A 19,725-nucleotide genomic window follows, 5' to 3' on the forward strand; every position below is an offset into this window, starting at 1 on the left:
TTAAGATTTGCAAAGAGCTTTACAGACATAAAGAGTATCTCATTATTAATAACTTATTTATCTGAATACATATAAAAATCTTGTGGGGGGAGGTACTATAAGTGTTATAATCCTCATTTTACAAATGTGGGAATAGCCTCAGAGTGACTTTTCTATTGCCCCACCATCAGTAATCTCTGAGCTAAGATCTGAAACTGACTTCTGACTTCACCTCCTACTACCATGTGATACTTTTCAAATATGTTGGCTTTTACAACCAAGAGACAGCTTAGTGTAGTGGGTAGAGAACTAGCTTTAAAGTCAGGAAGACTTGGGTTCAAGTCTTGCCTCTGAGAGGTACTGGCTGGACAAATTACTTAATCTCCTCATGCCCTCAAGAACTCTAATACATAAAGTGTAGGGAAAGAAAACTTAAAGTCATCCAAGCTTAAAGTACTTCACAGTTATTAATCAATTGCCATGTCTATGTAATAAAGTACACAGACTGATAAATTACTATGAAGTTTCTATTGGTCAATATTCATATCATAAGCAAACAAATCTGGTCGACTAATTAAGCAGTTAGGGGAAACCCAGAAACTCTCCTGTATTGTAGATTTGGCAATTTGAAAGTATCATTTGGGTGACCTTTAGCTTTGTTGTAGGAATATATCTATACATGTGATTTCATTGGCATAGGGAGCTCCCAGGTGAGGAAATTCTAAGTAGTATAGCAGATTTAACAGTCATTTGTAATTTATAGCCTGAGAGAGTTGCCTGGGGCTATAGAAAGGCTAAGTGACTTGCCCATTCTCAAACAGTACATGTCAGTATGGTGTCTTCAAGCCAAGTTTTGCTGACTCCAAAGCCTCCTCATTATCCACCATACCTTGCTGCCTTTCTGAGCTTTTCTTCCTATTGGAAAAAAATAGCTTTGTATCTCTGACAGTAACAGACACAATCTCAGTTTGAATTTATTTTATTTCTGGTTCATACGGCATCTATTTTTTCCTTATAAATTGTCATAATCTCTCTTCTCACTGTGATGTACTTTTTGGCAACATATTTGCTAAAATCATTCCATGCTCATAAGCTTCATATGAGAATGATTTTTTAAAGAATTACAATACTTTGGCAAGAGGTTTTTAACTTGGTCTTTATCTCATTACTAGTGTATTGGTTAATTATTTTTAAAGGCCCTGTTTATATGATACTTCAAAACATCCAGTTAGAAAATGAACATTCTCAAACCATCATAGAAGTTTGTTTGATTCATTCCTTTACTTGTTCTTTATTCACTCATTGATTCCACAAGCATTTATTGAGTACCTATTCTATCTATACACAGCATCATGATAGTTATCAAAAGGGCACATAAAGCATCACCAGTCATACTCCTTTCTTGAAGCTGCATTCTAGTTAGGGAGATATGGCGTGCACATAGAAAGCCATGAAAAGGTCATATAGCATAGGAAGGGATTGATTATCAGATGAATGATACAGACGTGAAGTGCTAAAGAACTTTAGAGAAGGGAGATTAATGTGAACTGGGGCATGTATTCTTCATCTTTTGGGGATATTGGACTCTTTAAAGTAGTCTGATGAAATCTACAGACCCTTTCTATAAAATAATGTTTTTAAATGCACAAAATCCCTAGGATTACAAAGGATATTGAAATACAATTATTAAAATATTTTTTCAAACCATTTGTAGACTCCAAATTAAGAATACTGGAACTAGAGTGATCTAGGAAGGCTTCATGGAAGAGGGAAGACTTAGGCCGGACTTTGAAAAATGGATGTTTCATCTGCATGATACCAAACACAAAGAGAAATCACATTTGTCAGCATTTAAATTCCATTCACCTAATAAATGTTTAAGTACCTACTATATATAAAATACCATGTACCAGGCTTTGGAGATACAATGACACAAATGAATCTGTGTTTTCAAGGATCTTACACTCTACTAGAAGATATAACATGTATAGATAAATATTTTACAGGGTAGGAAGAAAGGGGGCCATTGAGAGATCAGGCTGAGAGCTCTAGGAGCATTTCAGGAAAGAAGGGTAATTAAGGAACAGCTTATAAGGAAGAGAATATATTAATTGAGGTTTAATAATAGCTAAAATATTTTATGTGAACAAGAACAAAATATTTTAGGTAAATGGACAATTATAATAAGTGAGTATAATTCATCTACTCACTCTTGAAGCCAAGTGAACTGAGGCTTGAAGGAAAATAAGGCTTTGGAAAGGCAAAGGTAAGGAAGGTGTACCTTTGAGGCATTAAGGACACTATTTAAAAGATAGCATGTCACTTTTGGAGAATGCCAACTTTGTCTGGAACATAGATTTCAAGAAGAGGGATAATATGAAATAAGACTGGAAAGATAGGGCAGAACTAGATTGTAGAGAGTCAACAATATTAGGCTAAGAGAACTTGTATTTGAACCTATAGGTTATTGGAAACCACTAAAGATTTTTGAGACGAGGAGGTCCATAGTCTTACTTGATCCTTAGGAGTATTATTTTGGCAACTGTATTCAGAATGGCCTAGAAAAGAGCTAAACTGTAAATAGGGAGACCAGTTAGATGGTTGCCACAGTAGTCCAGAGAGAGGTAGGTGATCAGGTTTTGCCTAAGATGGTAGCTATGTGAGTTATAATGATACCTCATGTTTACATAGTACTCTTGGGTTTACAAAATGCTTTACATTCATTATCTCATTTGATTCTCACAACAACCCTATGAAATCGTTACTATTGTTATGCTCATTTTATAGATGAGGAAATTCAAACATGGAGAGGTTGTGACTTGCCCCAGGTTATACAGCTGTTAAGTGTTTAATGCAGAATTTGAACCATGGGTCTCCTAATGCCAAATCCAAGGTTTTATCTATTACAAAGTGAGAAGAGAATGGATGAAAATAGCTTGTGGAGTTCAGACTTGACAGTAAAAGGGCACTGATTAATTGTGGGGAGTAAGAAAGAAAGAAGACTCAGAAGTGTGTCCAAAGTTATAAAGCTGTGAAACTTGAAAGATGAATTGATTAGATTTTCATCCAAATGCTTTGGCGTTGTATAGATATAGATGTATCTAAAGCCCTATGATTGACACATTGAAGCTATGGGTAGCAATCTTCCTATAATCCTGTTCTGAAGAGATAATCCTAGCTAGGCTATTCCTTTTTTTTTGATTCCTTAAGAATCATTCTGATTAGGTTCTATGGCAAGACATGCTATGCTCATTAAACTTCAAGAGTGGGAAGTAGATAACTTATACTGACTTATAATTCTCTATTTAACTAAAATATTTTCTGTTCTCATGCATATAAAATACTTCACCTATTATTAAACTTCAATTATTTTATTTCCTAGATAGATAATGTATTTTTCTAGTCATTATAACTGGTTGACTATAACATGAAGGTTTAAAGCATAGGATTTTATATTTGTTGTCCTCATTTTCCAGTTCAGTTAGATTAAGATCATATGACTTAGAACCGAAAGGAACCTTGAAGAATATCTAGGACAAATCTTTTATTTTACAGATTATGGAACTGAGAGGTCCATAGAAGTCAATCAATTAATAAACATTTATTAAGTGTCTGTTATTGCTGGGCAATGTGCTAAGCCCTGGGGATACAAAAAAAGACAAAAGTCAGTCCCTACTCCAGGGAGCATCCAATCTAATAATGTTCAAGGTCATATAACAACAATAACATTTATATAGTATTTCTTATGTGCCTGATACTGTGCTAGGTGCTTTACAATTATTATTTTATTTGATCCTCAAGTAATCCTAGGAGGGATTGATTATTGTTATCCCCATTTTACAGATGAAACTAAAGCAGACAGAAGTTAAGTCACTTAGGCCAGGGTCAAATAACTAGTAAGTGTCTGAAGTAATATTTGAATTCAGGTCTTTGTGAATCCAGACTCCCCACTCCCACCCTCCTCCCCCATGGTCTATGCACTATGGATCCACCTAGCTGCCATGTAGATCTTCGAAAAAACCCAAATTTACCATTGTTTCTATTATAACAGAGACAACACGGTACAGTGAAAAGTTAGACTCATCTTGAAGATAGAGTACCCAAGTTCAAATCTATTGTAAAATAAAGGAGTTGGACTACATGACCTCTACAACCCAATCCAATTCTAGAATTAGGATCCTCTGACCATTATAGTTGCCTCCAACAGAGGTGTTGAACTCACAACCTCCCACCAACGAAAATTCCTGAGCAACTGGAAACTAGGTTGGAATTTAAGTGGGAAATTCTTTAGTAAATTCAATAAAACATAGATAATGTTAATTTGTGACTTTTAAAGTCAATATGTGGCTTGTTGAGATTCATTTCTATTTGAGTTTGGCATCATTGACCTATTTAGCCCTCTAGCTCAGTATTTTCTACATGTCTGAAATACAAGTAAAATACTTTGGTTGTGTGATAAATTTTTTTTAAAAACAGTGTTGTTCATTTTAATCTGACAGCATAGATACTCCAACTTTATATTATTTCTTTCCTTGTGCACCACCCCTGCCCTAAATCAACTTCTTGATTCTGCTTTTTAGAGGCAAAAATAAATTAATAATGGGTTATTGACAACCTTATCCATAAGATAGTGAATTTTGTAAGGCCTTGGGGAGTAGGGGGCAGAGTCTTTGAGTTTAAATCCTGCCTCAAAGCTGGACAGACATGACCTCTGATTTCTCATCTGTAAAGGGGGATAAAAGTCATTTAAATATACGCGATTATTAGTCAATACAAATAAGAAAGATTTGTTAACTTAGTTGTGGCTTATTCTTACATTTAAATGATAAAGCTTTGACATTCAGTAGTGGCATGTTATTTTTTGATACTAAAACTTGATAGAGGAAAGGGCCACAAAATTCATGCTACTTTTGTATGCCTAGCTTGTCTTTGAATCTCAGAATTGAAAGGATCTTTAGGCATACTTAGTCTATCTCTGACCAAATGCACAAATTCCTTCTATAAGGTCCTGACCAGTGGTTTTAAAGCATACAAATTTAAAATGATTTCCTGAAAATAATAAAAAATTCTACATTTCTAATTTTAAGACATTGAGAGGAAAAATGTTTGCTAAAGTGTCTTTATGCTTCAATTCAGTAAATATTTATCACTGTACATGAAGACTGTGCTGTGCTGCGAAATATATTTATAACTAGGCAGATGTGGGTTCTTGCTTTAATCTTTTTCTGGTTTGGATCTGTGATGATGGTGATTGCTAGATCTTTTTTTTAAGGTAAGTTTCCTTTAAATCAGTTCAGTGCTGCTTTTTAGGTCATCACAATGAAGCTTGCTCATGGAAGGGGGAAAAAACATTTCAATCTAGAAATGACATTCTCTTCAACCCTGGTCTTTGAAATGTAAACTTTTCATGCATAATCTTATAGTTTAGTTCTTATTTTAAAGGAGTTAAAAGAAAATCAAATTCTGTCCCCCACCCCCTCTTGGCAGGCAAAATCTTTATAGTAACACGAGTGAAAAAAACCTGAAGGATGTGGCTTGCTCTCTGTTTGGATGATGCAGAATTGCTTTAAGCAGTAAGCTTACTGTTTTCAGACAGCATTAGCAGCATCAGCAATACAACTGTGTCAGCCCTCCTGAATACTGGATGCTTGTCATCGTACAAGGGGAAATGATCTACTGTATTTAGGATTTGTTCATTTGATAATGGCTTAAACAGATCCTGATGGACAGACCTGCTGTTTGATGCTTTCTTCACTAGCCCTGAAGATGCTGAGAGATAGAGATGGTTGTGATGTTCTTTTGTAAGACAGGAAATGCAATCTTTGGGGGTTTCTGGAAATAGAAAGGTCATGCAACCTGGAACCAGTGAGCCATGCCAGTCTCTAAGTCATCAGGTATGACCTCATGGTTTATACTGATATTATTATAACGTAGGGTCTGTGTTTTTCTTTACCCTGTCTTTAATCATTTAGAATGCATTAACTAATATTATTATCAGACTGGCCATAGGCTTTTGCAAGAGGAATATTTATAGTAGAAGAAAGAGAACCTTAAAAATATACATTTTTGTAAATGTGGTTTATACTCTATAGCTTGTTGGGGATGGGGGTGGGGTGAAAAGGAATGCAAAATTATTTTATTTGTGTTTAAATGCAGAGTTTGGGGGAAGTGCTATATAGATTTTTCTAGATCAAACCTGGTTATAGCCAAGCTGCATTAAAAAAAAAATTAGAATGTCGACAATATAATGATTGGGTCAGAATGATGAAGAAATACAATACCTAGTTGCTTTCTGGTCAATGGGGTGATATAGAAATACAACTCATTATCTTAGAGCTATTAAACAGAGGGGTATATTTTCTTTGACTTGATGTCTGGGTATTTAAAAAGTAAAGACTCAACAAAAGTTTGATCACAGTATTCTTTATTTAATGTCTGAGGTATAATAAAGATTTTTTTCAAATGTATATTTTAATAGCTGAACTGTTTTAAAACCTCTGAGACTGAAAATGTAATTCAATTACTTTAGGATACAAAAAAAAAAAAAAACCAACCAACCCAAACATTGTTTTCCATCCCTGAGATCTCTTGGAATGCTGATGCTTTAGGGGCTGTTAATGTAGATACCTGCTGTGACACTATTTTTAGATAAAAGCCGATTATAGACCTGTCTTCTAAAATGAAGGCTTGTGACATTGTAGCTTGTCTAGGGTTTTTAACTCAGAAGAGTCAAGATTTGCCTGCTTTCATGTGGAAATTGAAAAATACTATATTTAAAATAGTTTCCTACAAATGACAGAACATTCAGTGACCCAGGAAAGTAGTTCAGTTCATCCATTTTGTTCTGAAACTCTGCTATTTATTTTAAACTATTTTCACACGTGATACTGCCACACATGAAGTTCATCTTGTTGCATTAGATCCTCATGGTAAAATATTTGCATAAGATACCATAGATGTTTTCGAAGCACAAATGTTTACAGTAATGTATTTTGTTCCCTTTTCATATTACATATATTCCATTAGCTTAGAACAGCTGCCTGAGGCCTCTTGACCCAGAAAATTTTTATTAAATTATCAAAGAGGCAAAGTGTTTTAGCATTTCTCTACAAAAGTTTGTACTTCTGCAAAGGACTATAGAAAAATCTGAAGCCCTTAGAGTAAACTGATTCAGTTAAAGGGTTGGTCTGTCCTTTTTAATTAAAAACACATTGGAAAAAATTCTACTTACTGATATTGGCAATAATTTACAGATTATTCAACCTGCTTATCCAGCTTATACACTTTATTAATAGGGAATACTGCCATACTCTTAAGCTTGCTTAGTTTTGGAATGATTTGAATATACCTTTCAGTGGCTATAAAACCTGTTTAATCTGTTAGAATTTATTTCCAGTCTTTGCATGTATTAGTCACTATGAGTACATTCTGTTTCTTGGCATTGTCCTGGGATTCCTCTAAGTATTGGTTCATGGTATTTTGTTGTTTTTCTCTGTCTGTGACCTTCTAAAAAGAATCAAATCACTCAAGGTTCTTTATTCTTTCTTTGGTGCTAATTAAATGGGGACTTGTTGATTTGTTTTGTAAGGTGAAGAGGACAATTTTTTCAAAGTCCTTAATTCATGTTAAGGAATATGGGAGACATTCAATGTCATTGGATGGGCATTGCCATCCAAAAGCATGTTAAATTGTGAAAGTAAAGGCTGGCTAGGATGTTGCAGACATTTGGAAAATAATCTCAGCCTTTCCCCCTATGATTCAAGATAACCTTGACCTTTTTAATCATGAAACCTGTGGAAGTCTTCCCAGAAAAGGTAGGCCATATTTTCAATGGCCTCTAACTATAAGGTACAGTGTTTGAAACCGATTTAAAAAGTTTTATAAAGATCTTCTGAAAATAATAATACATGAAGAATTATTTGGTTAATTCTCTGTTGTATGGAATAAAGATATTCATCCATAGCATTCTTCCTTCTCCCCAAACCCCTTTGCCACTGTATAATGGGAGACTCATGGTATAGTCCAAAGGGTACTAGTTTTGGAATCAAAGGAACTAACATTTAGTTCAAGTTATAAAATATACTATCTCTTATCCTTTGGAGAAATCTTATCACATATCTGAACCTCAGTTTCCTCACCTGTAAAATTAGAGGATCAGACTAGATGACCTCCAAGGTCCTCTCTACCACTAAATCTGTGATCTTATGAATGTATTATATAGCCCTTTGTACCACTGAAAAAAATAATTAGATTAACTAGTCCTTGTAAAACCATACAAAAATTTAGATCACAGTAGTAAGATTACAAGAGTACTATAGAATGAAAACAAACAGGAAGGTTGAGTTGAGCCCCCTAGCAAAAAACAGAGACATATTCTCCTGCAACAACTTGTACTTTAAATTAATTTTTGAAAAGTTGCTGTGCCACCACAAGAGAAAAATAAGAAGATAAGTGCATACCTAGATATTCAGGGTGAAGGTGAGTTGCACACAGTGCCAATTTTTTTTCTACTTGCAAATTTCTTGACTTATATGTATATATTTATGAAAGTTTTATTGATGCCTTTAAAAAAAACATTTTCCTCCCCATTAAAAACCCTCCCTTATAGAAAAGAAAAACAGTTTAGCAAAACAGCTAGTGTGCAACATTATGCACTCTTGCCCCCTCCCAACTTGTCTAAAGAGAGAAGAATGTTTTGTCATTTGTCCACTAGGGCCAAGATTGGTCCCTATAGTCTCTCAATTCAGTTGCCTTTAACCAGTGTGTTATCTACATTATGGCAGTCTTTACCTGTGTTGTCCTTCTTGATCCTGCTTTCTTTGATCTGTAACAGTTCATGAGTCTTATATTTTGTTGAATTTCTCATATCTGTTATTTTTTATAGCTCAATAATATTCCATTACATAATAAGTGCAACAATTGGTTCAACTGTTCCCCAGCTGACAGGCATTCACTTTGCTATTACCTTTGTTGTTGTTGTTAGCTTAGTCTTTATTTAGAGAAACATGAGGATGGGTTAAACAGTACGATCAAATACTTTTTGGTTAAACAATATTTGAAAATTTCTCAGTGAGCATGCTGTGATGTGGTTAACAGTAATGAATCAATTAAATTTTAAAAAATTTTGTTTACTCTGTATTTAGTACTAAATCGTTGATTGCATTCTGCAAGTTTGAATACCCATAAAACTTAGTTTGGTTCCAAAAGAAATTAGACTAGCCATAAAATATAACCTTCATAGAAATAAGATGCTAATAAAAATGAAAATAATGACTCACATTGTTCTTCCAGCTATTGAGGCTCATTTCCAGTCAATGTATCATTTGCTGATATTAATAATAGTGGGAAAAGATAGTAAGAACTTATAATTGGATTTTTAAAAATTGGACCGAAATATTTTTTTGTACTTCTTTAACTAGGATGAATTAAATAGTGTTATGAACTAGTCTGTAAACATCCTTATATTTTGAAGCTTTTAAAGACTGGGAGTGGGAGGCTAAAAAGAAGGAAGAATGGAGGTAATGGCCCCACTGTAATCTGCCTTGAACAGACCATATCTGAATTTTGGGTACTGAGTTCTGGACATTGATAAATATAACAGCATTCCAAAGAAGGTGACTGAAGATGGTGAAGGTTTTCAAGATCATGGTGTCTGAGGATCAATTCAGGGCCTAAGAATGTTTAGCCTAGAGAAGAGAAGACAAGAGGAATCTTCTCTCAGTATTTTAAGGGTTTTCCTGTAGAAGAGGGGATGGGACAGGGATGGGGAACCTGCTGTCTCCAGGCCACATGTGGCCATCTAGGTCCTCAAGTGCAGCCCTTTGACTAAATCCAGACTTAACAGAACAAATCCCCTTAATTAAAGGATTTGTTGTATAAAACTTGGACTCAGTCAAAAGACCATACCCAAGTACCTAGAATGCCACATGTGGCCTTGAGGCTACAGGTTCCCCACTCTTGATAAGCTTATTCTGCTTGGCTCTACAAAGCATAATCAGGAGAAAGGATTTGGAAATTGCAAAAAGAAAGATTTAGAACTGATGTAAGGAAAACTTCTGTAGTGATACTAATCAAATCATACATCCCTGAAAGGTATCTTTGTATAGAATGCAACAGCAGTGCCAATTACACTTAATTGTATTTTGTGGCTAAAGTTATAGAGCAAAATAAGTGAGTAAATCAATGAATAAAATGAATGTGACAGGCCAGATACAATAACCAGTTATCATGTATCTGTAATGGTCATGGTAGCCCAAAACATCTTTTTTGGAAATGAAGTATGACTTTATCCCAGTTGAAAAGAGATTTTCATGAGTTTTGCCCTTCAAATGAGACAATGAAAAAATATTTTTGTTCAAACAATTACTATATTATAGAAAGGCATAAAGAAAGGAACAACTCGTTCTTGGTTCCTGTTTGTTAGGGTTTAATGTTTTATATCTCTGGCAATTAGAAATATAAAAACGTTTGCCTGCTTAAAATATCTTCCAGTGAACTCTTTGAGTATATGTGAGTAATTTGATATTTGGATGATATTTAAATGCAGAAGTCCCTAATTTTGTGGCATCATTGGATCTAAATACTGTTTTGTTGAGAAATTTTCTTAACCTGAAGCTTTTCCCCCAAGGGCAAGGAATTGGTCAAGAAGAGTTTAAGATTATAAACCCCAGAGTTCCCAGATTCTTAGATTTCTCAGCTGTCCAGTTCTTCTTTGCTTACTTCCGGGAAAATAACATTGTAATGCATACAGAAAGACATTGCCTGCATTAAAAATTCAGTCCCAAAGGTTGAATACTTTGGGGACTTTGAAGCTGAAGGTCAGATTGCCAAAGCAGACCTTGTACTGCATAGACACAGTAGAGGGTAAAGCAGTAATGAAATTGTTTATCCACTTGAGGTGGCATGACCATCCTCTCCACTGTGACCAAACAGGATTCATTCCTATGCAAACTTCCTCAGACTTCCAGATACAAACACCACACTTCCAAGCAAGTGACCTGACTTAGGTTGTCGGTTTTTTTTTTAATTAGTCTTATGTGAAGGACAATCTAATAAGCTCATCTTAATATGAGGAAAACTCAGACTATTGTGATGAAGCTTTGGGAATAAAAAAAATTCTCTCAAAGGCAAGTGGAAACTGAGACTGTTATTCTTATCTATAAATGTTATTTGAATTTTCAACAGAAATTACAAATCTAAATGATAAATCCTTGATCTAAACCATGGATGTGTATGCAAAATAGTTTAAAATTCAGTACAGATACATTGTTAGCTAAACCTTTAAATCACTGAGCTTAAAGTTAAGTAGAAGCCAGTTAGTTCTCATCCACATATAGATTACCTTAAGACTTTGTAACAGCTGGGCTATGACTCTTGGCATCTAATCCAAAAGAGTGTTATCTGTACATGGGGAATATGAAGAATTTTGTATTTAATGCCCACACTTCAGTGCAACATCATCCATATAAAGAATGAAAGTAGTGAGATCTATGGAATCATCCACAAGGGATGGACTGAAAATGGGGGGAAAAAAAGATCATTTTCCTGCCTCATGATTGAAACTTCCTGTTTTGTAACTTGTGGTCTGACTTAACTTTGGCTTTTTTTGAACATTAGTTTTAAGGATAATCTAATGTGTTCATTTGAGTATTTAGCTCATCATGGTGAAGCTGTTGACCCAAAAGGGCCAAATCATTCCTAGGCTGCAGAATAAAATTTGTTATCATAGACTGTTAAGTTCCCCACATGGAATAAATACTTTCTGCTGGTTAAAAATTGATTGTTGGGCACAAGTTAATTTTGCCCATAAACATGAGAAAAATCTATTTTCTGTATTTCAATATGACAGGAATTACTAAAACAAGAAATCCTATGTAATTTGGGAACTGGGGAGATGAGTTAGAATCATATACTATTCTTACCTAAAAGAGGTTTAGATATAATTTTGTATAACATCTTTTTTTTTTACAGAGGAGACAAGGGTGCCCCAGCAAGTTACTGCGGGGAATAGAAGCCATGTACATTCTGGCCCAGGCTAGGATGCTTCACATTCTACCATGATGCCTCTGAGATGCTTAATCTTTGGGCAAATTTGTAATATAATTGAAAGACTGTGAATGAGTGAAGAAATGTAAAATTTCAGAATGTCCAGGCAGGATTGCTTAGATAGTAGAGATAAGATATTGGGTTGACAAATTGTAAACCTGGTTTGCGGTCCCACCTCTGCTTTTGGCTTCTAGGGCAACTCTTGACCATTCATTTAACCTCCTCTTATCTCAGGTTTCTCACCAATGAATAGGAATAAGTAAAAGTATTTGCCTCTGAAGGATGTCATACAGATTTGAAATATCATTACCAAATTGTGTGAAATATAAATAGACCATTATAATATACTCATTTCAGGAAAAGTAGAAGTCTGAAACTCATGTGGAAACAGTCTGCACAAGTGGTCTAACACCTGTTTGGGGTGATCTAGAAAAAAAATTTATGTATTAGATGGTCATTAGACTAGGTTGGTCTCAGTTTCTTTATCTATAAAAATGATGGGACTTGTACTAGATCAGATGCTCTTAACTTTCTTTGTGTCATAGACCCCTTTGGCATTCTGGTGAACCCTTCTCAGAATCATGTTTTAAAGGCTTCACATACTGAGATTATAAATGTAATTCAATTATGTTGAAATATAATCGTCAAAAAATTTTTTAAAAGTAATATACTAGGTTAATACTTATATTAAGAATCCTTGGAGATACAGGACCCTTCCAAATTTAAAATCTTTTTTTATATCCTTTTCAACTTTAATAATCTGATTCCATGACTCTAGTTCATAGAATCATAGATGTAGATCTGAGAGAGGTCTTAGCATTTATCTGGTCAAATCTTCAATTATACTAGTGAAAAAATTGAGCCCCAGAGAGTCTATGTGAATTTCCCAATGTCACAAAGTTGACAGAGGAAGGATCTCTTGATTCCAGGATCAGCATTTCTGTGTTACACTGAATTGCCTCTTTGTTTCTCTTCATCAGGAGTTATTCAATAATGGCAGCCATCTCTAGGGCAGGGTGGGGTGGGACAGGTTTAGGAGGGAAGGAAAAAAAAGAAATCTACGTGATAACTTTATATATTTATAAGGAACAGCAAGTTGTACATAATGGATTTTCAGTTTTATGTGCAATCATCTTTTTTATTTTACTGTGTTTATTGAAATGCTTATTTTATTCCATAAATTAAAAAATAAACATTTTTTTAGAGAAAGAAGTTAGGGCAATGTAGGTGAGTACCCCCCTGTGAATGGGCCATTATATTCAGCTTCGACAGTATCCTAGTGGTCTAGTCAGAACCAAGGACAGAAACGTGATGACACAAGGATGGATTATATTTGATTTAATAGTGCAAAAGTAGCCAATTGGGTCTCAGCATTTTTTTTTGCAAGAAGCTTGTTATCAGAAACTCATGGTGAATGTTATATGATTGAACCATTTCAGCTCATAACGCCTAAACTTTGTTTTTGTTTTGATGATTATTTTCTCAAAGCTGTTTCCCCATCAGAATCCCAGGAAAATAAATTATTCCATTGATTTCAATTGTATTTGATAGAATGAGAAAACTATAAAATGGTACTTGCATGGGAAGACTAAAACTCTTGTTCTGACTTATGTAAGAAGCATAGCAGAACCCCTCCCCCCTTTCTATAAAATTGAATTTGTATTCCATAATGATTTCCATTTTGATAGAATGTTTATTTCTGGTTTCTTTATGTAATAGTCTTCAAATGTAGGTCCATATTCTTGCACCTTACCCAGTTTCTTGTACATCATGTGAAAACCAGCCCTCTCTTTAGCCAGGCTCTAAGAAACCCCAGAGAGAAATGCCTGCGTGTTGCTGCCCATCATGGTTGTTAGGCTAACTTCTTCATTCTATTAAGAGGAGGGCAGAGAACTTTAGTGGGGATTGAGGAAAGGGGAAGGCAGAATTATAGAAAATAATATTTGTTTATTCAAATGACCAGTTGGTGGATCATTTTGTGGGTGCTGTCCTGTTAAGCATTTACTGAGTTGCTGAGGCATCTCCATGGCAGGGACTGTTCTATTTCTGTCTTTGTATCTCCAGCATCTTGACAGTGCCTTGCACATAGTGAGTATTTAATAGGTGTTTGTTGAATTGAACCGACAAGCCACACTTATATTAATAATGCTGTCACTCTGCATGTCAGTACAAATGAGGGAAGCAGGAGAGCACTGCATATAGACCAACTCTTTATAGTAACTTTATTGAATCTAGACACAGGCCAAGAAAGTGAACTGTCTGAGAGAGGGTATCTTCTCATTTAAATGATACTGTTCCACTCCCTCCTTACCCCTCTTTCCAGAAGAGGAGAGCCTTGAGTTACAAGGCAAAAATGAACCTTACTTGGTTTGCCCCTGTGTAAATGGGATGATATTTGTGGACATAAAATTCATTCAGTCAACAAAAACTTATAACACATATAGTATATATGTTTACGCGTACATACACACAGATATGTATGTGTACATGTAAATATAAGTAAGTATACATACAAAGTAGATGTAAAACATTTGAGTAGAAAGCATTCATAGTACATAGTGGTAGGATGACTGGGAAAGATTTCTGCCTTTCAGGATGGCATTTGAGTTAGGTCTTGAAGGAAACCAAGGATTCTGAAAAGCAAAGGTGAAGAAGGAGAACATAGGGGACAACCAGCTAATGCAAAGGCATGGATATGATATGTGGAGTGTCATGTGTGAAGAACAGCAAATGGATCAATATGGCTGGACTATAGAATACATGGAAAGTTCAGAAGCCTAGGTAGATAGGAAGACGTCAGGTTATGAAGAATTTTAAATGTCCATCAGGGAATTTTATATTTGATTATAGAAGTGATGTAGAGACTTCAGAGTTTATTGAGTCAGGAGCTGATAGGGTCAGACCTTCCCTTTGGGGAAAACGCTTTGACACCCATTCAATGATGGATGACTCTAGTAAGGTCCTGCTTCCTGAATTGCTTATCACTGACATGAAAAGGGGTATAAGAGCATATGGTACGGTGACTGGGTGGATGAAATACTGCCAAACATTTGGTGTATTTGATGCCCCACCACGTGCTGCAAGACAGTCTTGCCAAGAGCATCAAACCCTTCTTAAGCAAATCTTGTAAACAGTGTTCAGAGTCAAGTGCCCTCCTATATGTAAACAACATTTGTGGGTTCCTGATTCCTTGTACTGTTTAGGTAGATAATAGAAAACAAAGTAATTCCAGAGACTATGGGATTAAAAATAATACATAACACAGTCCTCCAGTCACAATGCCTAGCTCTGCTTCTGCCAATGGCAGAGAATGTCTAATTCTTTTCTCTTGTGACAGTCGTCCAAATATTTGGAAAGAATTGTTGTGTTCTCTTTAAGTTTTCCCCTTTTCAGGTTGAAATTTCGCTATTCCTTCAACAGGTTTTTATTTAAGACAGTTTTGAGTGCCCTTGTTATTCTGGCTACCTAGATATGCCTCCGTTTTTCAAAGTTCCTTTTAAAACATGACATGTAGAATCGAACATAATTCTTCAGATATGGTCTAATCTTTGGAGTATAATGATTATAAAATATAATATTATATAATATATAATATTATATTATATATTGTATAATAATAATATTATATATAATATAATAATAATATTATATAATATATAATATAATAAAATATATTGCTTCCATTTTTTATATATTGGGCTTCCATTAATGTTGCTTCAGATTGCCTTAGTTTCACCCTGCCCCAACCTCCAGTTCCTCCAGCAGACTAGAGCAGGGGCTGAATGAAGTAGCTACATTTCACTATTGACTCATTGAAGTTGAAATTTATGGAAAATTCTAGGTCATGTTCATAAATGCTACTGGCTAGCCATATCTTCCAGTTAATTTTTAATCTCAAGTGTAGAATTTGACACTTACTCCTATTAAATTTTGTTTCATTAAATTTGGCCCTTGTTTTGGTTTTGGGTTTTTTTTTTGAGCTATTTAGGATCCTGAGCCTGTCTCCAATATAGTTAAAGATCTTTCTGTTGTCCTGAAGATTTTTCATATTTCTCATCTTATTCTGATCTTTAGCTTTAATGATGCTATTCACACAAGTCTTTTCTACTCTGCATTTTTTCCTTGTTTGCTTGTGTTTTACTCTACTTCTAACATCCATGCATGTCTTTTTTTTTTAAATCAAATGTGTGTTCTTTGGAGAACTCTTTGGAAGCCACATTAAACTCTTGAGATATCTCTGATTTTTCTTCCTCATTGGAATCATTCAAATTCATATCATTAGAATTTCATTCTTGAAAGCCTCTAACCCTACTTTTATCATCATCGTTTTCAAAATATCACCCCATGGGATTGTACCTATCTCTTCTCTGCACTTTTTGTTGACTTTTTTTTAGCTACTCTGACATATTCTTTGTGTATACTTAAAATAATTACTACCCTTCCTGTGTTTTTGTTCATGTGTGGTATCTTCTTTTTCTTTTTTTGCTATGACTGGTATCCATTGCATTGTTTTCTTTTTTATCTTAACTTTCAATTTCTTTGAAGTTTGAAATGTATTTCTTTACAAGTAGTCCACAGTAAGGGGCTGCATGGGCAGTCTTGTCTCCTCACCCTCATTACTTTAATTTCTTCCACAACCCATCCACTGAGTCAGAGGATACTTAGTTTTTGCATCTTTCAGTGACTTGTTTGACATCTTTTAATTTTTCATGATCTCGATAAGAAAATTATAATTTGTACCATAAAATATGTATGTTTTCCTTTATCTAAACTTCAGACTCCAGAGCCCTTCACTTTTTTCATGGCTTAATTATGTTGCTCATATTTGGAACTATGATACCTAGCCATAAATCATTCTTGTCATCATCTTTGATTACAAGCCTGGTGCTACCTCTGCTCTCTCTAGGGCTCATCCACTGCCCCTTATATTATATTCTGTTCTTTTTCATGATATAGAAAGAATTTTGTAACAAGCTCCTGTCCCCAAATTCAAAGAAAATGGGATAACTTATATGAACTGGAGGGGAATAAAGAAAAAATAAGCAAAAGAAGATATACAAAATAAATACAATAATGTTAATGAAGGCATGTGAACTCACATTAGGTGCAAGGACTGACATTGTTTCCAGAGCACAGCTGATGACATGCATCTCTCTCCTCTCTGTGGTGGTATTTGGATATACGGGCTGGATGGGGAGATTACTGATGACAAATGTTGTATAGTGTTTAACCCTTTTTCATTCTTAACAAGAGAGGGTTTGATTAGATAGGAGCATATTAGGAAATAACTGTGATGGAAAAAACAGCAACAAAAGCCATTAATAAAACTTAAAATTAAAAAGGTTATAAAAACTATCTGTGGAAGAAAATCACTTCTTTCTATCATATGCAACTACTTATTGGTGCTGTTAGTTTGTTAGTTTTCATACAGACCATGAACCACACAGACATGACCTATCTTTTATCTTCTTGTATGCAAAGGTGCACTCCTAACACCACAATGTTTCTAATATATGGCCCTTTCTCTGCAGTCATACAGCCACAACACTAGTTTAGGCCCACATTATCTTCAACTCACACATTGACCATAGTTGCTCTTTCAGCACCTCAAGGAGCCATCTTTTATTAAGTAGAAAATGAGGTCAAAACTACTGTTTACCTATACAATGTCTAAAAGTTCCTTTTCATTACTACCCCCAAATTGTAATAGCCCCATGAAGGGAACAATAATGCTGTCATTCTGGAAAGCTAGTTACGTAGGCTGGGGGCACTGGCCTTCATAAATGGCCTTAAGCCTTGTAATATATAACATCCATAAATAGAAAGAAGCAAACCTCTGGGAATCTACACTCAGATTCAACCCCAAAGAGCTAGGATCCATACCTCAATAAGCCCTCAAGCTCTCTCTCTTGATTCACACATTCTCAACCTCTGTACCCTCACTTTTACTCCTCTATCAAATAGTTATTCTCTTGGCAAGTGAGATAAAACCTACAAATCAATTAATCAAAAACATTCATTAAGCACCTATTATGTGCCAGGCACAGTGTTAAGCCTGAAAGACATTTGGCACTGTACCTGGCACATAGAAGGTGCTTAAGAAATGTTTCCTTTCCTTACTTCATGTTAGTATTTATTCTAACCAAGAATATCCTTCTCCAGTTCTACAGTAGCTTCATGCTCCAAATGGGAGACAATGTAGTTTAATGGAGAGAGTGCTAACCTTGGAGTCCCAAGACCTGAATTAAGTCTCTTCATTTCTTTGGGCTTCAGTTTTCCTTTTCTTGAAATAGCAGTGGAAACTCTACTAGATGACCTCTAAGTTCTTTCCAGCTCTAGGTCTAAGGGAAGTCAATCTCCTAAACACACCTATTCTTCTTATTACCACCATCTGGAAAATATATTAAGTGATTCTTTTTGCCTTGGGAATAACTAATGACTCCGGGCAGCCTTGAACCCCCTTTGACCTGAGCCACAGCCTTTCTCTTTTCAAAGCCTAACCCTTATCACCTATCACCTCTTCTTACCTGTACTTCCCTTCTAATGGTGTTACTTGTCTCAGCTGTTTAACTGCCAAAATTATGCTTTTTAAGATACAAGCTCAGCCATGAGGAGCTCCCACATTCTAACTGTCAGTGGCTCCATTTTGCTCTAAGACAAAATCCAGACTCCTTAGTTTTATTTTACATTATTCCCCGTCACATACTCTAAAGTCCAGGAAAACTAGGTTGACAGACTTTTCCTAATCTTGTCATATTTTCTCCCACTTCTGTTCACTCATGCAGGTTCTTCTACATGTCTGTAATGTATTTCCTCCTCACCTCTGCTCTGTAGTATCCTTACCTTCCTTCATGGTTTAGCTCAGGTGCCACTTCTGTGTAGCTTTACCTGATCCCCTTGCCCCAACCCCAGGCGAATGTGTTACTTACTTTCTAATATATTCCTAGAGCACTTTGTCTGGAACTCTCTTTTGCCCCAATCACCCCCTCCTTTATCTGTGTGCAAGTAGAATGTAAGACCACCGAGAGCAGGGGCAGTTATTTTTATCTTTGTATTCTTGGGATCTAACCCAGTGCCTTGCATATGGTAGGTTCTTAAGAAGTGTTTGTTACGATTAATGTGGATATGTAATATGATTGTACATATATAACCTATATCATATTGCACACCACTTTGGGTGTGGGGGAGAGAGAAGGAGGGGGCAAATTTAGAACTCAGTCTTATAGAAGTGAATGTTGAAAACAAAAAATAAATAAATTTTTAAAAATAAGTGTTTATTGAATTAAAATGTGATAAAGATATATAAATAGAGAAAAAACACAGAGAGAAAAGAGAGTGGTTCAAGAGGGTCTGAATTCAGATAAATTTCTCTTCTTGCAGTTCACTTGGGCTTTGAGTTTCAGAGTGTAAACATACCGTGTTTCCCCGATAATAAGACACTGTCTTATAAATTTTTTTGGACAGAAAAACACCAGAGGGCTTATTTTCAGGGGAGGGCTTATTTTAATGAACATTGACAGCAATTTTAATAAAAAGGTAAATGTGAACAAAAAAATGTACCTTTATTCAATAATGAATTCAGTAAAGAACAGGATGACGCGCTCACTGCTGCAGCTCTGATTGGATGCAGCTCAGAGTGCGGCGTGCATTTCACGGGGGGGGGGGGGACGGTGCATACAGGGGATCACCTTCACTACAGTA

General features: G+C 35.4%; 1 protein-coding gene across 8 annotated transcripts in view; it reads left to right on the forward strand.

Annotated features, from left to right (window-relative positions):
- SLC4A10 (solute carrier family 4 member 10) overlaps positions 1 to 19,725 on the forward strand; it is a 399,681-nt gene that overhangs the window by 106,328 nt on the left and 273,628 nt on the right. For 4 of the 8 annotated variants that reach the window (XM_069080757.1, XM_069080758.1, XM_069080752.1 and 1 more), the window contains exon 1: positions 5,485 to 5,873. The exons of 1 other annotated variant lie outside the window; for it this stretch is intronic. In XM_069080757.1, coding sequence (XP_068936858.1) covers positions 5,793 to 5,873 — 81 coding nt within the window. In that variant the 5' untranslated portion in view covers positions 5,485 to 5,792. Of the gene's footprint in view, positions 1 to 5,484; positions 5,874 to 19,725 lie in introns of those variants that run through there. 3 more of the 8 variants (XM_069080759.1, XM_069080755.1, XM_069080756.1) reach the window with 1 other exon arrangement.

This window comes from Petaurus breviceps, unplaced genomic scaffold (genome assembly GCF_028583685.1).
Source record: "Petaurus breviceps papuanus isolate PSGF00001 unplaced genomic scaffold, PetGlider_PUasm1.0 91133, whole genome shotgun sequence".
NCBI classification, from domain to species: Eukaryota; Metazoa; Chordata; class Mammalia; order Diprotodontia; family Petauridae; genus Petaurus; species Petaurus breviceps.